Source organism: Thalassophryne amazonica, chromosome 9 (assembly GCF_902500255.1).
Source record: "Thalassophryne amazonica chromosome 9, fThaAma1.1, whole genome shotgun sequence".
In the NCBI taxonomy this organism is placed as follows: Eukaryota; Metazoa; Chordata; class Actinopteri; order Batrachoidiformes; family Batrachoididae; genus Thalassophryne; species Thalassophryne amazonica.
Window position 1 is genome coordinate 87964016 of NC_047111.1, and position 26989 is coordinate 87991004.

The 26989-nt window shown below is 41.7% G+C and overlaps 1 protein-coding gene across 1 annotated transcript in view; it reads right to left on the reverse strand.

Annotated features, from left to right (window-relative positions):
• LOC117517607 (Down syndrome cell adhesion molecule-like protein 1 homolog) overlaps positions 1-26754 on the reverse strand; it is a 243800-nt gene extending 217046 nt beyond the window's left edge. Inside the window, 1 exon segment of the mRNA XM_034178694.1 lies at positions 26297-26754. Coding sequence (XP_034034585.1) covers positions 26297-26552 — 256 coding nt within the window. The 5' untranslated portion in view covers positions 26553-26754.
• Between the last annotated feature and the right edge of the window lie 235 nt (positions 26755-26989).

Below are 26989 nucleotides of genomic sequence, written 5' to 3' on the forward strand. Positions count from 1 at the left end.
TTTTAAAGAATTTATTTGTAAATTATGGTGGAAAATAAGTATTTGGTCAATAACAAAAATTCAACTCAATACTTTGTAACATAATCTTTGTTGGCAATGACAGAGCTCAGTTTCCTGTAAGTCTTCACCAGGTTTGCACACACTGTAGCTGGTATTTTGGCCCATTCCTCCATGCAGATCTCCTCTAGAGCATTTTTGTTCTTCTTTAAGAAGCTGTTCTGTCCTCCACCTGTTACCTGTATTAATGGCACCTGTTGGAACTTGTTATCTGTATAAAAGACACCTGTCCACAGCCTCAAACAGTCAGACTCCAAACTCAACCATGATCAAGACCCAAGAGCTGTCGAAGGACACCAGGAAGAAAATTGTAGACCTGCACCAGGCTGGGAAGAGTGAATTTACAATCGTCAACCAGGTTGGTGTGAATAAATCAACTGTGGGAGCAATTGTAAGAAAATGAAAGACATACAAGACCATTGATAATCTCCCTTGATCTGGGGCTCCACGCAAAATGTCATCCGTGGGGTGAAAATGATCGTGACAATGGTGAACAAAAATCCCAGAACTACACGGAGGGACCTGATGAATGACCTGCACAGAGCTGGGACCAAAGTAACAAAGGCTACACACTACGCAGAGAGGGACTCAAATCCTGCAGTGCCAGGCGTGTCCCACTGCTTAAGCCAGTACATGTCCAGGCCCGTCTGAAGTTTGCCAGAGAGCATATGGATGACCCAGAAGAGGATTGGGAGAATATCATGTGGTCAGATGAAACCAAAATAGAACATTATGGTAAAAACACAAGTCGTCGTGTTTGGAGGAAGAAAAACACCATACCTACTGTGAAGCATGGGGGTGGAAACATCATGCTTTGGGGCTGTTTTTCTGCAAAGGGGATAGGACGACTGATCCATGTTAAGGGAAGAATGAACGTGGCCATGTATCATGAGATTTTAAGCCAAAACCTCCTTCCATCAGTGAGAGCATTGAAGATGCAACGTGGCTGGGTCTTCCAGCATGACAATGATCCCAAACACACCACTAGGGCAATGAAGGAGTGGCTCCGTAAAAAGCATTTCAAGGTCCTGGAGTGGCCAAGCTAGTCTCCAGACCTCAACCCCATAGAAAATTTGTGGAGGGAGTTGAAAGTCAGTGTTGCCCAGCGGCAGCCCCAAAACATCACTGTTCTAGAGAAGATCTGCATGGAGGAATGGGCCAAAATTCCAGCTACAGTGTGTGCAAACCTGGTGAAGACTTAAGGGCCTTTCACGTTGAACACGTCAGGCCGATGCGTCAATGTTTTCCAATCTGTCGAATGCATTTCCAATGTGTTGTGACATCAGACGCTTCGCTTCGGAAGCAGCAAGGGGGCAGAGATTGCTACGTCACACTCTGGCTATTTCCACATCCTGAAAAAAGTTCAGAGATCACCATCTTGAATTTGCGTTGCCTGATCCACAATAAAGCTTTAAAACACAGCAGTAGAATGATTCTCACATCACCTTGCTGGGAGAAGCTTTTTTTCAGCTACTTTTCAGAGTGACGCCGACCAAGAGAAGACTGACGACTTGGTGGGATATCGATCGAACCGCGACCGTGGGCAGACCCGCATGGAGAAGCCGGTCTTCAGGCATCATTCCTGGGCAGAGCGAGGCAGGCAGCCGGAGGGATGGACCAAACCCACTCATTTACTCTATTAGTAAAAAAAAGTAGAAAATGGGGTGTTCACAATAATAGTAGTGTGGCATTCAGTCAGTGAGTTTGTCAATTTTTGTGGAACAAACAGGTGTGAATCAGGTGTCCCCTATTTAAGGATGAAGCCAGCACCTGTTGAACATGCTTTTCTCTTTGAAAGCCTGAGGAAAATGGGACGTTGAAGACACTGTTCAGAAGAACAGCATAGTTTGATTAAAAAGTTGATTGGAGAGGGGAAAACTTATACGCAGGTAAATGGACTGCATTTATATAGCGCTTTTCCATCTGCATCAGACGCTCAAAGCACTTTACAATTATGCCTCACATTCACCCCGATGTCAGGGTGCTGCCATACAAGGCGCTCACTACACACCGGGAGCAATAGGGGATTAAAGGCCTTGCCCGAGGGCCCTTAGTGATTTTCCAGTCAGGTGGGGATTTGAACCTATGATCTTCTGACTCAAGCCCAACACCTTAACCACTAGTCCATCACCTCCCCTTTTGCAGGTGCAAAAAATTATAGGCTGTTCATCTACAATGATCTCCAATGCTTTAAAATGGACAAAAAAAAAACAAAAAAAAAACAGAGACATGTGGAAGAAAATGGAAAACAACCATCAAAATGGATAGAAGAATAACCAGAATGGCAAAAGCTCACCCATTGATCAGCTCCAGGATGATCAAAGACAGTCTGGAGTTACCTGTAAGTGCTGTGACAGTTACAAGACGCCTGTGTGAAGCTCATTTATTTGCAAGAATCCCCCGCAAAGTCCCTCTGTTAAATAAAAGACATGTGCAGAAGAGGTTACAATTTGCCAAAGAACACATCAACTGGCCTAAAGATGAAATGGAGGAATATTTTGTGGACTGATGAGAGTAAAATTGTTCTTTTTGGGTCCAAGGGCCGCAGACAGTTTGTGAGACGACCCCCAAACTCTGAATTCAAGCCACAGTTCACAGTGAAGACAGTGAAGCATGGTGGTGCAAGCATCATGATATGGGCATGTTTCTCCTATTATGGTGTTGGGCCTATATATCGCATACCAGGTATCGTGGATCGGTTTGGATATGTCAAAATACTTGAAGAGGTCATGTTGCCTTATGCTAAAGAAGACATGCCCTTGAAATGGGTGTTTCAACAAGACAATGACCCCAAGCACACTAGTAAACAAGCAAAATCTTGGTTTCAAACCAACAAAATTAATACCTCGCAGATGTGAAGAAATCATGAAAAACTGTGGTTATACAACTAAATACTAGTTTAGTGATTCACAGGATTGCTAAAAAAGCAGTTTGAACATAACAGTTTTGAGTTTGTAGCATCAACAGCAGATGCTACTCTTATTGTGAACACCCCCTTTTCTACTTTTTTTTTTACTAATAGCCCAATTTCATAGCCTTATGAGTGTGCATATCATGAATGCTTGGTCTTGTTGGATTTGTGAGAATCTACTGAATCTGCTGGTACCTTGTTTCCCATTTAACAATAAGAAATATACTGAAAACCTGGATTAATCTTTTTAGTCACATAGCACTACTATTATTCTGAACACTACTGTATGTAGCAGCTCAGAGCGTCAAAAGTTGGATTGGATTGAACTCTGACCGCGTCAGCCTGCCGACAAGTGGCAATGCGCGCTCCCGTCAGAAGCGTTGCGTCAAAAGGCGTCTCATTGAAAATAATGCTTTTTAGACCGATTTTTGACGCATTTGACGCTTCCAACGTGTTCAGTGTGAAAGGCCCATTACTGGAAACGTTTGACCTCTGTCATTGGCAACAAAGATTATGTTACAAAGTATTGAGTTGAATTTTTGTTATTGACCAAATACTTATTTTCCACCATAATTTACAAATAATTTAAAAATCCTACAATGTGATTTCCTGAATTTTTGTTTTTCTTATTTTGTCTCTCACAGTTGAAGTGTACCTATGTTGAAAATTACAGACCTCTCTCATCTTTCTAACTTGCACAATCAGGGACTGACTAAATACTTTTTGCCCCACTGTACTTTTTTGCCCCACTGTACCTCAGCATAGCAATAGGAGGATATGGAAACACCATATAAGTAACTAAATCAGGACTACATAGAGGTTCAACTATCCACACATAGTTGTAGAATAGATTTTAGGATGATTTTCTCCAACTTCTTCAGTTGTAGTTTGCATTTGAATTTTTATCAGTTGTTGACATCTGACAACTGGACCTGAACTGAGTCAGAGTGTAGCACTTGCTTTAACTGCTGTGACAATGATCTCAATAGCTTTGTGCAGTACAAAATCAGTTCTGCTGCATGCTTAATGCTGCTCCACTTCAACAGGCAAGGACAATTCATTAATGTTTCTTAGGAAGCTGCTGAATAATAATACAGCCGTTATTGTCATTGGTAGGTTTGGGTATCGAGAACCGGTTCTTTTCGGGTATTGTTAAGAAATGATTTGATCCACCGACATCGATAGCCTTTTTGCTTAACGATTCCCTTATTGGTCCTTCAGAGCGGCCGTTGTTTTGAGGGTGTTTGTCGGGAAAATGATCATTTCTCTACGTTGATTACAGACCCTGATGCGGGTCTGTAATCAACCATTTCTGCAGTGTGGCTCTGCTTTGAACCTCGAACCAATGAAGCTGTGTTCTGATCCACTGCTTTGTTGTTCTTATCCCCTCTCAAAGCCATTAAGATGTCAGTCGTGAGTCTCTTTTGCCCAGATTAAAGTGACTAACTGGGACTCCATTTTTTTCCTCCCAAAATGAGACGTCCTGCGCTGATGTGCAGCAGCCCAAGACTGTATGGTTGCAGATGTGCAGACTCCAGCAGCCGTCTGAGTACACCGCAGATGTATGCAGAGACAATCATGCCAATAATGTCTGAAAGGAAATGCTTTTGACAAAAACTACAGATTTTGTTTATTTCTATTTATGTCCAGAGATCAAGGATCCAGTGACCAATTTCGTATTTATTTACTTTAAGACTTAATAAAATGTTGTTGACATAGAAAACCTGTAAAGCCTACTTTTAGTACACAGAAAATAAACAGGAGGTATCGATAAGGGAATCGATAAGGAATCGGATCGATAAACGGAATCAACAATGGTATCGATAAAATCTTATCAATACCCAACCCTAGTCATTGCACATTCAGACAACAAAATTTGTCCTCTGCATATAACACATCCTAATTACTAGGGATGGGTATTGATAAGATTTTATCGATATCAATGCCATTATCGATTCTGCTTATCGATCCGATTCCTTAATCGATACCTCTTGTGAATTTTCTGTGTACTAAAAGTAGGCATTACAGGTTTTCTATGTCAACAATATTTTATTGAGTCTTAAAGTAAATAAATATGAAATTGGTCACTGGATCCTTAAACTCTGGACATAAATAAAAATAAACAAAATCTGTAGTTTTTGTCAAAAGTATTTCCTTTCAGAATTTTGGCATGAATGTCTCTCCACACCTCTGAGCTGAACTCAGCCAGCTGCTGCACGTCAGATTCTGACTGGACTCTTTCGTTCTAACTTCACTCGGCAGAGAGCCACACAGCGTTTGGAGCTGTGTGAACAGAACGGAGGACGATTCTTGTTTCTTTCTCGCAACAAGACAGAAGTCCCAGTTAGTGACTTCAATCTTCACAAAAGTGACTCACGATTGACATATTCAGGGATGAAAGTGGTGAAAAACAACAACAACAACAAAAAAGCTGTAACCTTAAATTAAGCAAAAAGACTATTGATGTCGATGGATCGAATCATTTCTTAACCATACCCGAAGAGAACTGATTCTTGATACCCAACCCTACTAATTACAGTTAGACACAATCCAACCACTAGGAGCAGTGGGCAGCCACAGTCCGGCGCCCGGGGACCAACTCCAGATGTAGAGACGCTGCCTTTGTCAGGGGCAGAGAAAGGAGCAGACCCTAAATAGGCATGTTTTTGATTGTGGGGGGAAACGAGAGTGCCCAGAGGAAACCCACGCAGACACTGGGAGAACAAGCCAACTCCACACAGAAAGGGTGGGAAGTGATCCCACAACATTTTTGCTGTGAGGCACCGATGCATTAAGCCACCATGCCACCATAGTTAATTGAAATATAAGCCCTGAGACCTTTTGGTGCCAGTGTTGCCAACTGAATGGTCCCCATAAAAATCGGTCCCCCCAATGACGCGGTTGATGGATTAACACCTCGTTTCTGCTTCAAACTGCACACCACTCATCATCTATCTCAGCGAGAGATATCTGAAGCTTTTGTACAACAATCATTTCCACATAAATTCAGCATTATTTCATCATAAAAGGCCGCGGAAGCGATCAGAGCGCCACGGCTAAATGAGCTGCTAAGTAATGCATTCACTGTGCGTCAGACATTTCTAGACATCACGGAATTTTGCCTCATTTCTGCTTAAAATGGCCTTGTTTCTTCTTAAACTGACTTTAGAATGATTTAAGAAGGTTTACCTTTATCATCTGATGGTTAATAATCCTATCAATCCTTTTGATTGCTTTGGGTGAAGAGACTCCATCTCAGATGTGCTGCTGTGTTCCGAAATGACGCGTGCACAGATGCAAAAGCCAATTTTTAGGAGCAGACCATGTGGCCGGAGACACCCGTGCTTATCCCCAGGTTCAATAGCGTGAAGCAGATGAGACTCTATGACGAGATGCCATTCTGACACAGGTTACTTCCCCAACCAAGTCCAGTGTCCACTTACAGCTAAGTGGACTGAAACAATGCAGATGTAATGACTTAGGTCTGTCCACACAAAGGTGGGTTTAGACAGGTCCTCAAAAGTTTTGTTTCGCATTGGAGTTTTGTCCATACTGAGTCAGTGTCTTCACAACCTGAAAATTCTACTTTTTGAAAATTGGTCCCAAAGTGGATAAATCTGAAAATGCCAGATTCACATTTTCATGTGGACAGCCTATACGGAACATTTCTGAAAATGATGATGAACCTCTCTATTCTCAGCCGCTAATAATGAATGACACTTTTGTTGTTGTTAACAGGGTAACTTAACATACTATTTTTTGTCTTGATGGATCATTAATGGGATTTAGTTTCATTGCTTGCAGAATGCTGAAGAGATGAAGGATGTCTGTCGTGAACAAAGGGACCATTGTGAGATGAATAAAATAATTGCAGAAAAGACTTTCAGCTTTTAAAATAAGTAATTTTTTTCTTCTTGTTGGTGGCGAAACAAAGTGGCGGAGTGGTCTGGCTCAGGCTGAGAAACTGACACAAAGGGAATAAACACTGAGGGACTGCTTTAAAAATGATGCATTCATTCACAAGCAATGTCCACGATAAGGAATTAATGCATTTCCAGACATTGTTCTCCAAAACAAGGGTGTTATGTGGACAACAGTTTTTGACTGTGATGATGAATCCACTCAACAGGTCAGATTAAAAGACCATATTTACTCTGTGTACTGCTTTGCAAAGTTGTAGCTTCTGCTACTACATTGAATAGCTTTACACCAGTTATGCACATGCTCCACATCTTCTTCTCTGTTTTTGTGGATGCATTATAGTGCCACATACAGACTTGGCTTACGTAGTAGTTTGTGAGAGTTCGAGCATTTCGAGCAACGGAGATATTTCTTGAAACAGTGCTGTGTTTAAAAACAACAAAGAACAATAAATAGTGGAACCTGGGTTTTAGAACGGCTCTCTGTATGAACAAATCAGTTCAGGAACATATTTTTGAATGAAAAATGCATCACTTTTCGAACAACGTCTTGGTGCACAAACACCTCCGGTGTAATAAGTGGCGGTAATGCACCTTGTTGGGTTGCAATCAGCCAATAAACTCAAAAGAAGAAGAAGGGTTATTTTTGCTTTGTGTTTGGGTGTTTATTGAATCATTTGTTTGGGCACTGCATGGTGGTTCTCCTAACGGTTTACTTTGTTGTGGACATTAAAAGTTATGAGCCGTGCATTTTTTTCCAATAATCATACATAAGTGGAGCTAACAGGTGAAGCTACCAACAGCTGCTAAAAGCGCTAATGTTGTTAGCATACAACATTAAATCCAACCAGAGTTTCACTGCAACAGAGGTGTCTTATCAGTTAGGACGCTTGCACTCTATAAGCACAGTACTGTAGTTTGGAGCATTTATGACAAACACCTGAAATAATCTGTCTTGTTTTGAGGTGAAACATCGTAACGGACAGTAACTGAATTAGATTAGATTGAACTTTATTGATTGCTTGGGAAAACTCCCTTTCACCATCCACGTACAACCCCAATTCAAATGAAGTTTGGATGTTGTGTAAAATGTACAATGATTTGCAAATCCTCTTCAACCTATATTCAGTTGAATACACCACATCAACAAGATATTTAATGTTCAAACTGATAAACTTTATTGTTTTTGTGCAAATATTTGGTCATTTTGAAATGGATGCCTGCAACATGTTTCAAAAAAGCTGGGACAGTGGTATGTTTACATCACCTTTCCTTCTAACAACACTCAATAAGCATTTGGGAACTGAGGACACTAAGAAGATTGCCCCTCCCTGAGCATGGTTCTGCTGGAGGTTTCTTCCTGTTAAAAGGGAGTTTTTCCTTCCCACTGTCGCCAAGTGCTTGCTCACAGAGGGTCGTTTTGACCGTTGGGGTTTTTCCGTAATTATTGTATGGCCTTGCCTTACAATATAAAGCGCCTTGGGGCAACTGTTTGTTGTGATTTGGCGCTATATAAATAAAATTGATTTGATTTGATTTAATTGTTGAAGCTTTGCAGGTGGAATTCTTTCCCATTCTTGCTTGATGTACGACTTCAGGTGTTCAACAGTCCGTGGTTTCTGTTGTCGTATTTTGCGCTTCATAATGCGTCACATTTTCAATGGGTGACAGGTCTGGACTGCAGGCAGTCCAGTCAAGTACCTGCACTCTTTTACTATGAAGCCACGCTGTTGTAACACGTACGAATGTGGCTTGGCATTGTCTTGCTGAAATAAGCAGGGACGTCCCTGAAAAAGACGTTGCTTGGATGGCAGCATGTGTTGCTCCAAAACCTGGATGTACCTTTCAGCACTGATGGTGCCATCACAGATGTGTAAGCTGGCCATGCCATGGGCACTAACACACCCTCATACCATCACAGATGCTGGCTTTTGAACTTTGCGCTGGTAACAATCTGGATGGTCTGTATCCTCTTTTGTCCGGAGGACACAATGCGTATGATTTCCAAAAACAATTTGAAATGTGGACTCATCAGACCACAGCACACTTTCCCACTTTGCGTCTGTCCATTTCAAATGAGCTCAGGCCCAGAGAAGGCAGCGGCATTTCTGGATGTTGTTGAAACATAACATCTCACAAATGTTTTCGTTGCCTTGAGTTTTTAAGTTTTCTCAAATTTTTTCCCAGCTAATTCAGGGATGTAGGGAGGTGATGGTCAAATGGTTAAAGCGGTGGGCTTGTGACCAGACAACCCTCAGTTCAAATCACAGTTAAAGTGGAAAATCACTAAGGGCCTTTGGGTAAGGTCCTTAATCGCCAAGTTGCTTCCAGTGTGTAGTGTGCGGCTTGCATGGAAGCACTCTGACATTGGCATATGAGTGTGTGTATGAATGGGTGAATGTGAGGCATCAATGTTAAGTGCTTTGACCATGAAAGCACTACATGAATGAATGAATGAATGAATTTATTCAGCACACACAGTCCAAAACAACAACAAAAAAACTTACAACAAAGAAAGAAAATGGATTAACAATGCATCTGTGTGCCTGAAAGGGTATTGGCAGAAGCAAAGCTTATTAACACCTACCCCTTTAACCAAAAATAAAATTATCTAGTCCAAAAGGAGTGGGGAGAAGTAAAAAAACAAACAAACATCTATTCCCACTCCCTTTTTCAACCACTTCAATCTCTTCATCTTAAAGGACACAATCCAAATGCTACTGAACAAATTTACATTTACAAATTTACATTTACAACTGGCAACACACAAAACTCAACCTTCTTCAGCAGATATCTTGAAAGCATGCGGCAATCGGCAATCATGTCTTTATACTGATTTTTAAACTGACTGATATTTGTACATCGTTTGAGTTCATCCGTCAGGTTATTCCATATTCTAGGGCCACACATGGAGACACAGAAACCTTTCCCGGTCATTCAAGTGCCAGCAATTTTAAAATGATACAAGCCCCATAAATTATATTTTTCCTCTCTCGCAGTAAAAAATTCTTGAATTCTAAAGGGTACTTGTTTTTCACGTTGTACATTAATTGAACAGTCTTGAAGAAAATCGTATCGTGAAGTTTTAATATTTGAGATTTAATGAACAATGCATTGGTATGGTCTCGATAACCTGCATTATGAATTGTTCTTAATGCTCTTTTTTGAAGAATGAATAATGGATTCAATGCAGTTTTATAATTGTTGCCCCAAGCTTCAGCACAGTAAATCAGGTAGGGTGCAACCAATAAATGCAGTCCATTTACCATAGCCCTGCGTGCAGAGTATACGTGTGTCTTGAACCACCTGTGTGAGCCATATCTCAAAGCACGTTGTATAAATAGCAGAAAAAGTCAAGGTTAGACCTGGGCCCATATCCACAATGCAACCTAATGCTAAAAATAGATCCTAGTGACCTTATTCTAAGAAAAATCTCAGAATTCCTCGAATTCTTAGACATTTCTTAGAATATTCCCTTGGTAAGATGAAAGTTGTCTGCAAAGCACCTTAGGCCTTAAGAGCTCCTAAGGTGCCAAACTGGTAAGAGTAGGGAGGAGGACTTTGAAGAAGCTTGAACAGAGAAGGTGGTAGAAAAGACAGAGGATGGAAAAATATTCTCCATATGTAGGATGACAGTGAGTCAGTAACATGCTTGATCTACATAATTATTTTATGTTAATTTACTGTCGTAATGTATTTATAAATTGTTTAGGTTCTTTTTATCATATACACACTATTGCTATTATCAATATTTATTATTATTATTATTATTATTGGATTTGGTATTATTAATATTATTTTCTTTTATTATTACTTCTGTTTTGTCATTGGATTCTTAAATAGACCACAATGGAAATAAGTGTTTTCACTTTGTTGTGTCATGCATGTATTTTTAACGTATTCAAAATTATATTATGTGCTCACAATGAACTTACTAAATAAACTCATGCACTCATGCATGCACACACTCACGCTTTTAATATATAGATATTCAGCATGTGAGTGATGTACGTTCAAACATTTTCAAGCTGTGTAACAATTAATTTAATTTTGCTGAGTTTCATTAAATTATTTTCACGATTACACATCTTAATGCAATTCAGATTATACGATCAATTGATTTTACTGTCCATTCATAACTAGGAGCAAGCACATTAATTTCTCCTCCCCTTTCTGTGACAAGCAATCACAGTTCTTAGAAGACTGCGTCATACCTAGCAACGGAGTCAACCCCACCCCTTTGCTCAGATCTGCTCTCAGATACCTCTTGGGTGTCTCTTAGGCTAATATTCCTTGCCAGGATATTTTAGGCTAAGTCAGGAGCTCTTTGACAGGACTTTGAGGTGCACCGAGCATATGGGCCCAGGATTTTACAGGTCCATAGCAGAACTATTTTCTGACTGATGGACCTACTTTTAAGACAAACACATCCATAAGCACAGAAATACATGCAATTATACTCAGTACTTCCAGAACATGGGTACTGGGCATGAGGAGGAAAGACCTTTATTGTCACTGTACATACATACAATGACATTTGTCCTCTGCATTTAACCCATCCTAATCGGGCACCGCAGTTCTGTTTGAGGGTGGGCACTAAAGGGGTAAAATATGACATATTTGACGTAATTTCTCTACTCTACTTTCTGGGGAAAAACCACAGCATTGTCAATGGATTTTTGGGCAAATTACATGCAAACAAGGTGAAAATGCAAAGAAAAAGTGATGATGCGATGAAAAGTGGACACGTGTTGGGGCTTGTTTATGACCTGGAGCACAAACATGTTGAAGCGGTTTTACAGGCAAGAGAACACAGCTACTCTGGTTAGCACTTACCGACACAACGTCTCCCACTCTCTGTCTTTCCTTCTCCACTGGGAACCGAAAAACACTTTTTGCGACTGCTTCGGTGATTGCAGCCGAAAACAGTACATCATTTATGCATGTGAAGTTATGCTGTGTATACGAGGTCTATTAGAAAAGAAACCGGCCTTTTTATTTTTTAAAAAAACTATATGGATTTGAATCACGTGCGATTACGTCAGACAAGCTTGAACCCTCGTGCGCATGCGTGAGTTTTTTCACGCCTGTCGGTTGCGTCATTCGCCTGTGGGCAGGCTTTGAGTGAGCACTGGTTCACCCCCCTCGTCGGAATTCCTTTGTCTGACTTCTTCCTGAGAGACTGGTGCTTTGCTTAATCAAAATTTTTTCAGAAACTGTGAGACACATCCAAGTGGACACCATTCGAGAAATTCAGACGGTTTTCTGTGAAAATTTTAACGGCTGATGAGAGATTATGGAGTGTTACTGTCACTTTAAGGACAGCCCAAGGAGCCGGACGGCGCGCTGCACCCCGAGCCGCCGTCGTCAGCCTGTTTCAAGCTGAAAACTTCCAAATTTAAGCCTCAGTTGACCCAGGACGTCGTGAGAGAACAGAGAAGTTTCAGAAGAGCTCAGGATCAGCAGTTTATCCAGACATTCCACTGTTAAAGGAGAGTTTGTAATGAAAGACGTGCGGATGGATTCGTGCGTCGGCACCCAGCCGCTCATGGCCTGGCGCCACAGAGAAACACCTCCGTGTTGATAACCATTCATAAGATTCAGGTGGTTTTCGATGGCTTTCAGTCGAGTGAGCATCCGAGAAATTGTTTAACAGCTGGGCATGTTCAAACTTGTCCTGTAATGCTTCCAACGGAGGTGTTTTGCTGTGTTGCCGCGTGATGAGCGGCTGGGTGCCGACGCGCGAATCCATCCGCACGTTTTCATTACAAAATCTCCTTTAACAGTGGAATGTCCGGATAAACTGCTGATCCTGAGCTCTTCTGAAACTTCTCTGTTCTCTCACAATGTCCTGGGTCAACAGAGGATTAAATTTGAAAGTTTTCAGCTCAAAACAGGCTGACGACGGCGGCTCGGGGCACGGCGCGCCGTCCGGCTCCGTGGGCAGTCCTTAAAGCGACAGTAACACTCCATAATCTCTCATCAGCCGTTAAAAGTTTCACCAAAAACCGTCTGAATTTCTCAAATGGTGTCCACTTGGATGTGCCTTACAGTTTCAGAAAAAATTTTGATCAAGCAAAGCGCCAGTCTCTCAGGAAGAAGTCAGACAAAGGAATTCCGACGAGGGGGGTGGACCAGTGCTTACTCAAAGCCTGCCCACAGGCGAATGACGCAACCGACAGGCGTGAAAAAACTCACGCATGCGCACGAGGGTTAAAGCTTGTCTGACGCAATCACACGTGATTCAAATCTATATAGTTTTTGAAAAAATAAAAAGGTCGGTTTCTTTTCTAATAGACCTTGAATATTGCACAATGGCAGCGAAGGTCCCTGTAAGTGGTCAAATCCCGCAATACCATGCAAGGTTCAAATGAGACTGCGGTGCCCTATTACAGTTAGACACAATCCAACCAAAAGGAGCAGTGGGCAGCCACAGTACAGTGCCCAGGGACCAATTCCAGATGTAAAGACACTGCCTTGGTCAGGGACAGACCCTAAATAAGCATGTTTTTGATCATGGGAGGACACCAGAGCATCCAGGGGAATCCCATGCAGACATGGGCAGAGCTTCCGAACACCACACAGAAAGAACCAGGCGAAAGCGATCCCATGACCTTCTTGCTGTAAGGCAACAGTGCTAACCACTAAGCTGTGTTGGTTTGATACTATTGATGATACCTGTGCACTGTTATGCACTAGGTGTAAGATAGGGCCCTTTGTGTCAAATGAACGGTTACTTAAGGTGAACAAGATAATACTTACACTGTGAAGAAATATCAATCGCAACACTGTAGCCATGTGGCATGTTTTCTTGAGTACTGAGGACCCCATCAACTGGGCAAAGGCAAGGGAGAGTCTAAAACACCTGACTACAGCGCATATGTGGCTACTTTAAAGAGAGGAGGTTAGACTTTTCTCTACTTGGATGGTTGTCAGTCAGGATCTAGTAGATTCTATAAGATAGTGGATGCTGCAACACGCAACACCAGCGCATGCTCCCTGACCAGACCCGGGCTGTATATATGCCAAATAATAGGTCACAAATTGTGTTATTGCTGCTTCTGAAGAGACTACATTCAATTGGGCTCAGAAGTGTGAATGATAGTAAGCAGCAAGTGATGTTTAGAATGTTTCAGGGTGGGTACAACAGGGATAGTTACGACTGCCTAAACTACAGAATGACAAAGCTGTGGAGCATGTTACAGATGGTATATGAAATGTGTCTGGCAGTCTTGTGGTGGGCTGCAAAAACCAGGTCAGACTCCCTCCCCTCTGCAGATTACTGATAATGGCCCCTGAGCATAAAACCCATATTAAAGATTGAAATATCTATAATCTCCCAAAGGGGGCTACAGAACTAAAGTGAAGGAGTGAGGGGGTCACCCAGCGAGCTCTGGGGGCTGGGCAGCACCACAGCCTCTCATACAGTAGATTATATGGCCTGAGGCCCTGGGCACTGGGGGCTGGGGGAGTACTGGGGCTGATGGAGCAAGACATAGAATAAAAGGGGATCAGAGCAAACTCCCACCGCTCAAAGGCTGTCAAAACCAGGCGAACCACACATGCACTCACTCAACACACACTCACATATAAACACACACACACACACACTCCAAAAAGCAACTCTGAGTGCTCAGTCACACTGGGAGGAGATATAAGGAGTTGCCATGGTGGCGCTGGCACATGAAAGCTGTGACTGAACAAGAAATATATGTATTAAAAGAAAAACAATTCAGTCTCACAACAGTGACCCACTAAACAATTGAAATTTAAACACTTTCATTACCAAATTATGAACAAATCTGAAATTCTGCCACAGTTTCACAAAGGACATCTGTTCACGGATGTTCGTGAAAACAGAACTAACAGACTTCATACACACAAAGTGAACACAAACAGCACTGAACGTTTTGTACTGTGGGGAAAAGAGTGTGTGAACAACTGATGTCAGTAATATGACAAATGGCAAACGGACTACAGTTCTGTGTCCATCAAGTAAGGCTGGGATGATACACATCTCCCAATACGATACATATTGTGATACTTGGGTGTCGATTCGCTACATAACATGATATATAATAAATGCAAATGCACAAGTATTGCAATTTCACATTACAAGATATTATAGCACTAGACCATGAGAAGTAGAGGCTGTATATCATAAATCATACTTACAAAAACAAAACACCTCAGATTTTTGAGAGTGTTTTTTTTTCTTTAAGAGAACCAGATTTAGTCATTTTTGGAGTAAACGGCTTGCCTGCCAAAGTATCTTTAAGCCCAGACCTGGCTGCATTAAAAAGTGGTTAAAAAAGTTTATTAGTACTGAGCAAATTTGACACAACTACCCTGCGCATTGGTGAAGCAAAGAAGTATGGTATTGTTTTCTGTGGTGTGTGTGTGTGGGGTGAACAAGATAACTCAAAAATGGCTGGACAGATTTCCTTCTAATTTGGCGGGATTATTACTTGGATAGATATCTAGAGCTGCTTAGACTTTGGAGTAGTTTGGTCAAAGGTCAATGTCATTGAACCATGGTCAAATAACACATTCTTTTTTGTTGTATATCTCAGCATCCAAGAAGCCTGGATGTATGATCTAAAGCATATACTGATCAGCAGGATATTTGATTGGTATGAATGAGTTCATAAAATAATAAAGTCACACACATCATGTGATGAAGTCACACTGTCAAAAACACCATTACAGACATGTGAATTGTGTTGCGCCTCCACCACACCTGTGGCCGCTTTTATAGATCAGCAGGCCACTTTGAGCCAAAAAGCCGGGTGAGCGAGACGGTGTAACGACTGCTCTCTGCCTCACTTCAGTCCACCAAACCAGTGCCTTGCAAACAGGCTACTCATCTCAACCTTTAAACACACAAGTAAAGACTTGCCCATCCTTAATTTTGCGCTCTCTGGCTGCAACTATTATATAAATATAACTAAACAGAAATAGAAATATTCATCAGTGCTCAGTGTGATTTCCTGGGAAATTTCTCATGATCTGCCATTATTTTTTTTTCTTCCATCTGTTTGAAATGCATGTGGATGTGACCTCACATAATACTCTAATTAGGTCCACAGTTCATTGCACCCTCTGATGAATGAGAGGAGTACTGCATCTCATTTCAACCATCAATTCAATTTGAACTATATCAATTCTGGACTTGAAAAATCGATTCTCATATCGTAAAATTAAATATCGCAATATCATGATTATCTCTCTCTCTCTCACACACACACACACACACACACAAGCACACACACACTTGCATGGTAGCATGGCATGATGCTACCATGCAAGTGCTTAAGAACACACTAGGCCTCATGTATCAACGTTGCGCACTTGTGGCGTAAATTTACGGTGTAAATTTGAAGTACACCAAAGTTGCCGTGACATGTATCAAGCAGTGCACACCTGCCCAGTTCCGGCGTACGCCTGATGTGACCTTGATAAATGCGGCGGGTGAAAACAAGCGTAATTATAATAAACACGCCCATAAATATTCAGACTCCGCTTCAGACACACCCTCATTTTACGACATGGAAGCCAGGAAGACGGTAAAGAAAAAGAACTTCACCAATCACGATGCGTGCCAATAGAGCGTCAAAAGCGGCCGTCGTATCAATTGTTTTGTAGTATAATCAAAAAAGTGTTACAGTGGTCCCTCGTTTGTCGCGGGAGTTACGTTCTAAAAAAGCCTGCAAAAAGCAAAGTCCGCGAAGCAGACAGTGTTATTTTTTACAATTATTATAGACGTTTCAAAGCTGTAACACCACTTTATACACTTTCTCAATCAGGCATGAACATTTTCTCACTTTTCTCTCGTGTGTAAACACTCTCAAAGTTCAAACCTTAGTAGAAAAATAAGACCAAACTGTTTTCAGGCCCAAACATTTGTTTGAGAAATAAAAATAGAACGTTTTCCTATAAATAATTATGATGGCTTTTAGAACTAACAAATTTAATTTTAACGATCAACGTACGAGGTTGGACACAAAAGAAATTATTAATAGTGACTGACCAGTATTTCACAGATCGTGCCTCTGTGTCCTGACGCTGCGCCTTTTTCCACTCACACCTGGCTGCAGGTGTCTGTTTCCGAGTGACAAACACAGTTATGAGTAGTTGTTGGCGCTCTTTTTTCTTCTGGGCGAGAAGATTCTTATAAACAGACACGCAGACCACAATGCACTGTAAAAAAAGCATGCAAAATTGGACTAAAAACTCCGCGAAACGACGAGGCCGCGAAAGGTGAACTGCGTTATAGTGAGGGACCACTGTATTCTCTTTTCACATGTCAATAATTCTTGACGTGGATATTTGCTCGCTCAATTAATAAGACACGCCTAATTTTTCGGATTTCTTTATTCTTAAAATGTATTTCTTTATTTATTTTATTGTGACAAACGAATGGAGACGACAAAACCTGATTGCAGCACGGGCGAAGGGAATGACAACACTACAGTTGTAATTATCAATTTCATTGTCTAAAACGATCACACCACATAAAGTTAAGCTCAGCGCTGCTCTGGCTCCAGGCTCTGGAGAAAAAGGCAAGCAGCGCTTTCTTTGTGGTCAGGGCTGTGGCCACGGATCGTGCTCGAGACCAATTTTTGTATTGATTATTATGTAGTATAATCAAGAAAGTGTTATTTATGTAACATATGCATTGATTTGTATAATGGCACTGTTTATCATGTTGATCATTTACATTTTTATGTGGATTCCAGCGCTGGGTCATTTTGGTGTATAATTTACATCATCTCTCGACCTGGTGTATATTTTCAGCGCAGCGTACGCCAACGACCACATTGGTAAATGCCAAGTAGCGCAGCCATTTTGGCGTACACCCCATATATGCTCAAATATCGCCGTACGCACGTTGATACATGAGGCTCACTGGGAGCAATTTAAGGATTAAGGACCTTGCTCAAGGGCACCTTAGTAATTGTGCTGTCTCTGTTCAGGGAATTAAACCCAAACCTTCTGGTCACATATGGTCATATATGATAACAAGAAAGATTTTTTTAAATTTTTTTTGCTAATTATTTAGAAAATAAACTAAGAAATCACGCGTACATAAGTTTTCAGACCCTTTGCTCGGTACTTTATTGATGTTCATTTGGCAGCAGTTACAGCCTCAAGTCTTCTTGAATATGTATGATGCCACAAGCTTAGTGCACCTATATTTGGGCAGTTATGTCCATTCCTCTTTGCAGCACCTCTCAAGCTCCATCAGGTTGGATGGGGAGCGTCGGTGCACAGACATTTTCAGATCTCTCCAGAGATGTTCAAACAGATTCAGGTCTGGGCTCTGGCTGGGCTACTCAAGGACATTCACAGACTTGTCCTGAAGACACTCCTTTGATATCTTGGCTGTGTGTTTAGAGTTATTGTCCTGCTGAAAGATGAACTGTCGCCACAGTCTGAGGTCAAAAGCGCTCTGGAGCAGGTTTTCATCCAGGATGCCTCTGTACATTCCTGCATTCATCTTTCCTTCAATCCTGACTAGTCTCCCAGTTCATGCCACTGAAAACCATCCCCACAGCACGATGCTGCCACCACCATGTTTCACTGTCGGGATATTGCCTGGTTTCCTCCAAACATGACACCTGGCATTCACACCAAAGAGTTCAATCTTTGTCTCATCAGACCAGAGAATTTTGTTTCTCATGGTCTGAGAGTCCTTCAGGTGCCTTCTGGCAAACTTGAGGTGGGCTTTTACTAAGGAGTGGCTTCCATCTGGCCACTCTACCATACAGGTCTAATTGGTGGATTACTGCAGAGATGGTTGTCCTTCTGGAAGGTTCTCCTCTCTCCACAGAGGAATGCTGGAGGCCTGACAGAGTGACAATTGGGTTCTTGGTCACCTCCCTGAGTAAGGCCCTTCTCCCCCATTCGCTCAGTTTAGACGGGTGGCCAGCTCTAGGAAGAGTCCTGGCGGATCTGAACTTCTTCCATTTACAGATGATGGAGGCCACTGTGCTCATTGGGACCTTCAAAGCAACAGAAATGTTTCTGTACCCTCCCCATATTTGTGCCTTGAAACAATCGGAGGTCTACAGACAATTCCTTTGACTTCATGCTTGATTTGTGCTCTGACATGTACTGTCAACTGTGGGCCTTATATGAAGACAGGTGTGTGCCTTTCCACTCATGTCCAATGAACTGAATTTACCCCAGATAGACTCGAATTGAGCTGGAGAAACATTGCATGGATGATCTGAGCTAAATTTTGAGCTTCATGGCAAAGGCTGTGAATACTTATGTAAACACGATTTTTATATATACAGGGTGGGCCAATAAAATGTTACCACTTTGTGATCATACACAAGTTTTTGAAATGAGAACTTATTTTAAAATTTTATTTACAGACTTATAACAGACGCATCAAATTAACATTTGATAACTAAGGTTTCCCACTTTGTCTCTTGTATATATATATATATATATATATATATATATATATATATATATATATATAGCAACAATCTAAAAAAATATTTCACATTGTCATTATGGAGTATTGTGTGTAGAAGCTTGAGTGAAAAAAATGAATTTCATCCATTTTGGAATAAGGTAAGGCGTTACCATAAAATGTGGACAAAGTGAAGCACTGTGAATACTTTCTGAATGCACTGTGCATACAGTATATGACACACACACACACATATACATACACACACACACACACACATATATATATATACAAGGTCTATTAGAAAAGTATCCAACCTTATTATTTTTTTCAAAAACCATATGGATTTGAATCACGTGTGATTACATCAGACATGCTTGAACCCTCGTGGGCATGCGAGAGTTGTTTCACGCCTGTCGGTTACGTCATTCGCCTGTGGGCAGTCTTTGAGTGAGGAGTCACCCACCCTCTCATCGTTTTTTCATTGTTTAGGAATGGCTCAGAGACTGCTGCTTTGTTTGATCAAAATTTTTTCAAAACAGTAAGGCACAACTGAGTGGACACCATTCGATAAATTCAGCTGGTTTTCGGTAAAAATTTTAACGGCTGATGAGAGATTTTGGTCTGGTAGTGTCGCTTTAAGGACGGCCCACGGCGCCTGATGGCGATCTGCGCTTCGAGGCGACAGTGTCTCGCTGTTTCAAGTTGAAAACTTCCACATTTCAGGCTCTGCTGATCCAGGAAGTCGTCAGAGAACAGAGAATTTTCAGAAGAAGTCGGCATGAGGAGTTTATTAAAAACACCTCCGTTGGAAACCTCAACGGGCAAGTTGGAACATGCCCAAGCTGTTAAACAATTTCTCAGTTACTCACTTGTTGAAAGCCATCAAAAGCTGCCTGAATTTTACAAATGGTTTTCAACACGGAGGTGTTTTTCCTGTCGCGGCGCACACAGATTTGCCGAGTTGTCACGGAAACGACTCGGCGAATTTGCGCGCACGTCTTTCATTAAAAAATGTCCTTAAACAGTGGAATGTCCGCATAAAGTCCTCATGCCGGCCTCTTCTGAATCTTCTCTGTTCTCTCACGACGTCCTGGTTGAATTAAGCCTTAACTTAGGATATTATCAGGTCGAAACAGACTGACGACGGTGCCTGGAAGTGCTGCAGGACGTCCCGCTCCGTGGGAAGTCCTTACAGCGACAGAAACACCCCATAATCTCTCATCAGCCGTTAAACTTTTCACCGAAAACCAGCTTAATTTCTCGAATAGTGACCACTCGGATATTCCTCACAGGTCCAGAAAAATGTTTGATAAAGCAACGCGCGCCGTCTCGAGCAGCGTGTGAAACAAAGGAATTCAGCCGAGAGGGCGGGACCACATCTCACTCAAGGCCTGCCCACAGGGAAATGACGTCACCGACACGCATGCGCACAAGGGTTCAAGCATGATTGGTGTAATCGCACGTCATTCAAATCCATATAGTTAAAAAAAAAATAAAAGGGTCGTTTTATTATCTAATAGACCACGTGTGTGTATATATATATATATATATATATAAACCCAGTCTCAAGGCAAGTCGTGATTCAGCAGCACAAAATATACTATATTATATACTATATTAATCTATTGGTTTGTGATGCTGTGATGAAAAGCACCTCATTTTCGTCACGGCAGCACAAATTCATTCTAATTCATTCCGTGATGACTGCACGAAATTAAAAGTGAAGCAGGGGGGTCGGTTGGTTATGGTTAGGGTGAGGAGGAGTAGGATTAGGTTATGGTTAAGGTTAGGGGTAGGAGTAGGGTTAGGGTTATATATATATATATATATATATATATATATATATATATATAAAGGTGCAAAGCCAAGTGAAGTTTTCTAGATTCCAAAGTGCTGTCTTCCAGTGGTTTCTGCAAAATGCTTAATTTGCCAGGATATTAAACAGAAAGAAAGAACAAATTTTTATATTTCCTAACTTGAAAGAAAATATATTCTGCATTTCTCCTTTATAAATTAGCAAAATGATTAATCAGTTAAAAAAGAATGATCTAATTTCAACACAATATTTTGTGTATCTTGTATACAGCTAAATCACACGTAAATAGAACCCAATTTTCATATAGATCATTATTAAAGTTGAAATTCATTACTAATTTCATTTATGAATATGTCAGGTTTTCATAATTTTTAATGCTTTTATGATGCATTTAATGTGCCTAAAACATTTGTACAGTACTGTATGTGCAGAAATGGTCTGTTTTCTCTGTCTGTCCACCTGCTTCTAATCCATCAACAGAATCCACTATCCATCCAGCAGTTAGCAGACACACAACTATGGAATATTACACAGGCAAAGCTGCTTTTTTTTCATTGATCTGGTGTATCAAAGTTCTCCTGAGTTAAAACAGTTTGTCCCTATTACAGTAATTTACTGGCCTTTCCCATTTTGCTTGGGGTTGCTACAGTGGATCCAATATGGATTCACATGTTGATTTGGCACAAGTTTTACGCCAGATGCACTTCTGGGTGCAACTTAAGATGTAAAAGGGCATTGTGGCATGGATGTCCTCGAACTGCAGCTCCACTACTAACTGCCTGCACCATCGTAATGACAAAACAGTTCGTCCTCATTATATTCCCTTTCAGTTTGGTGAGATACATTATTATAGTATTTATAGTTTTTGAGATATTGTGTTAACAACCTGCAGGGAATGAACTTGTATGTCTATCTACTGTAGATAGCTATTCAGTGACTGCATTTTATCATGCACCTGACTGGGTATTTCCAAAGCCCAGGAAAAGGAACGAGCTTCAGCGTCAGCTGACCACATGTAAACTTTTCAAGTCAATCAACGTGATGTTTTTGAGTGGACACACAGACTGATGCTAAATTGCAGGCTGTGTGAGGCTGAGAAGGGTTACTCTGTGAAACCACAACGTGTTTTTTCTAATTTATCACAGCCGTACAAAGCTACCTGAAAACTGACATATCTCTTTCGCACTGACAAGCCTGTTTATTTCAGCGACACACCCTTCGAAGAGCTTGAGTGAGGCTCTTTAACTTTGAGCGAGTGGTGCATCACCACCCTGGTATCAGCGTTGGCCAAAGCAGTGGGGTTCCTGTCTCGCAGCTGCAGCTCACCTGCACCCAGGAGGCTTCATCAACCTTGTTCAGACACAAAAACAGAGAAAAGCAGCCCTCACTGGAAAGTGTTCAAGAGCGCTGACTTTGCTGCCTGGGCTCAGCTTTGGCTGTCAAGAGCCACAGCCACTATTTTATACATCCTGCCAGAGAGCCACGCATGAATATGTATGTTAGAGAGAGGCAGAAGTCATAACCTATGCAAGGTTTCATCATGCATAATGCAGCTGATCTATGCCTCTACAGTATGTGAATGTGCACACAGGAGTGCGCGCTCATACACACACACATTCTGAAGTGTACTATGATGAGGAGGTAAACAAACCCCACAACTGCTTCATATAAAGACTGCTTCTTGCTTCGATCTCCCTTTTTTTTTGGTAGCTCTGCCACCATTTCTCCACTTCTTTCTTAACCTCAAAATGCTTTTTGCAGCTTTTTGACTTTACTTGATTTAGCGATAGATGGATGCACGTAATAAGGGTCAAATGCAAGCTTTGTGATAGTGACACCACACACGCATCAGCCTGTCAAAAATGACCTTTGACCTCTCGCTGCGCTCTCTGTCAGACATCACTGTGCACTGCGTGCATTCTCTTTTGGAAATGATCTGTGTTTTCATTCCAGCTGTCATCCCTCAAGTGCCTTTCCAAAGTTGGGAGCACCTTTTTTGAAACTATTTGAAATTGCGTGCATGCAGAGGAGGATGTGCTGCACTGAAAAGGGGTGTGAATTTAATACTGTTGGGGGGGCTGGGAGGCAAATATAGGTGTAAGCCTATGGGTAATCATCGGGGCGGGGGGCAGTTACACGTATAGGTACGTGGGTGAAGGAGTGCAGGGAGAGGCTGTCAGGTTGAGGGGTCGTGTCTAATCAGGGAGGGGAGCATCGTCACACGCGACCCTCTGTTTTTCTATCCCGTACAATCTGCCCCCCACCCCACCCCCCACTCCCCAGCCTGTGCTGTGTCAGTAAAAAAAAAAAAAAAGTGTGCTACTTCAGCAGTCTCCTGGGACCTGCTCCCCCTCACATCAAAGCAGCCAGTTTCTTTCTTAATGTGAATATCAAATCTGTGGATCACAAGTCCCAGCGCAGTCTGCATAAAATGCCCCTCCCCCAACCTTTAATTCTGCCTAGTGATGAGGGAGAGAGAGGGAGAGAGGGAGAGAGAAAAGAGAGAGAGAGAGAGAGGGAGGGAGGGGAGTCAGTAAGAGAGGAAGCAAGGGAAGGAGAGATGGAGATAGAGAGGTCCAACAACAGCCACTTGCTTCACAGATTTGACATCCCATCCTTCTGAAAATGTGCAGCTCCATCATCCGGTATGATTTGGGAAGAGGGCCAAGTCAATTTTTGAAGTCTGACTCAGTGTGATATTTCACGCTTAGTCTTGATGCCATTCTTTCTTTATTTAACTCTCTTGTTTGTGATCTCGCTGGGGTTTGTAATAGATTTAAGGACAAACTGGGTGGCACAGAGGTGCCAGTGGTGGTGCTGTGACATCTATAGGTGAGCCTGAAAGTGACATGAGCTCCATTTCCCTGCTGGTAATCTGATACAAGCATATTATATTGCAGAAAAATAGATCACCATTAGATTACATTTGATTTTTCTAAAGGTGATGGATGGTAGTCAGATTGTTTTATCATTCAATTGTGAGATTTATTATTTGAAAATGACCTGCATCCACTAATTCATCCCCAATGCAGACAGTTTAAATGTTTTGGCCATTATCCACATTTTAAAATAATAATAATAATAATAACAACAACAATAATAATAACAACAACAACAATAATAATAATAGCTTCTTTTGTGTAAGTCAAAATCCCACTGTGAGCATCTTTACCATTTCTGTTCTTACATTGTTACATGTGAAATGAAGCAGTGGTTTGAAGTGACAGAAGCCGGTGCCTGTGTCCTGCCTGTTAATGACTGGCATGCTGCTCTGTCACCGAGTGTCTGTGGCTCAGATTGCAGCTTTAATTGCAGCCTTGCAATGGCAGGATGGTGAATTAGGCTGGAGGAAAATTTTAAACACATTTATATTTGCAGCAAGGGTGTGTGTGTGTGTGTGTGCATGTGGGGGGTATCAGAAGGGAAGGGCCATGTGTGCCCTGGGTGAAGAATCACCTTTTCCCCTCAGGCAGTTTGTATTAAGGTGCAACTTCCATTGTCTGGCTGCAATTTATTTTAAATTTCAGGTCTTTACGCATTACATTTTTTTCACTTTTTTCCATGCAGAAAATATTGAAAATCATGTTTTAAATGTATTCTAACAGAATATGAAATTGTTTTGAAGTGCTGGAAAATGAAATGTGTTGTAATAAGGATATCTTAATTATCCTTCTTGCACATTTATTATATTTTTATTATTCATTTTACTAATTATACTTTATTGTTTTAATTAATTGGGTTTGGAACGTATGTGTGTGTGTGTGTGTGTGTGTGTGGGGGGGGGGGGGTTAAATTTTAAAATTTGGGGAAGTATCACTAGAAATAAAAAACAAACACTCAAGCCAGCAGGGTGTCCCCGTCTCCTCCTCCGCGCGCTTACGCGCACACGCGAGCACGGCTCCGTGGGATCCAGGTGCACTATTAGCGGGGAACATGACCGGACTTGTCTCTAATCTGCACGCACGCCCCTGGAGCTTCTCATTTGCTGAAATAAATTGCACCTCATATTAAGATGAATGCACACAAACGATGTGATTTATTTTTTTTTTTTACTATTATTTCGAATGCCATAATTAAATCAAACAAGCACGCGCCGCACTTTGGTACACATCATAAAATAAATCAATAAATAAAGGACAGCGCAACGTGGGGAGACGACTGAAAATTAAACCGAGCAACGGCTGCACATTTGCATACATTAAGGCTTGATTCTACATGAATTTGTGGCCTGCACTCAAAAAAACATTTATACAAAATATGCTCACTGTCGAACACTTGTTATTTTCCACGCAGATTTATTCTGCATCATTATAACGCATTGAAACAACGGAAAATGAACTTTGCAAAATAAGGAATTTGCTGCGTGAAGGAGACATGTAAATAAAAGAAATTTAAACGAAAATTTTGCCTTCATAAATAATAAAGAAAATGTTTCAGATTTTTTTTAAGTGGTAAATGAATAGAACACGGAGAAGAAATGAGAATGCATTAATTAGGGCCTGCACGTGAGGGTGTCGACCACCGTGCACAACTATTAAGGCCGTTGCGCAAAAAAGGCCTTTAATTTGGCAACACATTTAAAACAAATTGTTAACAAAAAAATTCATATTTTAAGACTGTCAAAGTAAGAGTTAAAAAAAATAAATTGAGAGCCTGTCCATCAAATCCGCTGTAATTGCTGCAAAACCTGCACAAACATAAAACGAATGATTACACCCCTGCAAACTTATTCATATTTTCTAAGTAATTTGAATTCTGCTGATCGTATGTTGATATAATTACAGGCCTGTCCGTGTTTTCGCTGCTCTCTCACCCTCCCTCTGTATTTGCACCTCATTCTCCCTATTCAGCCATTTTACATATTCATAAGAGGAGTAATGCGAAAACAATCCGGGCTTTCAGCTCCATCTGAGCCATCGAGGCTCAAATCCAAATTAAAATTCATCACTTTACAATTTTACTTTGAGAACATTTCTACCTGCTCTGCTGCGGTGGGTTTAATATTTAGCATTTCTTTGATTTCCCCGACCACCAAAGCGCAAACCATATGTCGATCACAACTGATTTTCGATTATTTATCACTTTTCATCCAACTTAACGGTGATATTAAGTGCAGCGGGTGCGTGCAGAGAAATATCCCCATGCAGCATCTTGATTCTTACCTTCTTGGAGAGAGTACAGCAGGAGTAAAGTTACAAGCCACATGCCATAAATAGCAGGTGTATTTTTCAGGAATGTTTGGCAATCCTGGCAATTGTGCGGCGCGCTTTTTTGGCCAGGTGGGTCTCCGTGCTGGACTGCCGATCGTGCTCCCCGGAGGTCTCTCCAGCCCTGCTGCCCCGCTAAGCGTGGAGGGGAAATGAGAGGAGCCACAGCCCCGCCCATGTCCCCTCGTCTCCTCCCAGCACTACCGTGCATGCAAATCCATCCTCCGTGCGCTAATCAAACACCACGGAGCGCCAGGCACGGAGATGCTGAACCGGGGTTTGGGTGTTTGTTTTCGTCCACACGTGTCCTAAGTGCCAGTCGGCGTGAGCGGCGGGGCTGCGCCGCGCGCACAGATCGGTTGGCACCTTGGAGAGCGCGCGCCCACCTGTGCGCCTCCGATGGTCGTCTTTCTTTGCGCAAAACGTACCTACGAACGCCGCTCAGGCTGGAAATGTATCAGGGTGGCCGTTTAAAAAAAAAAAAAAAGTGTGTTTGGGCTTTAAACAGAGGGCGTCGGAACCAAATCAGAGTGCTTCTCTTTGTCTTACGGAGCCACGCGACGCGCATAGATATTTTGCGCACAGAAATGCACTGCAGAGAGAGAAAGAAGGAGGGAGGGGGCGTTACTCAACTTGCAGGTGAATCAA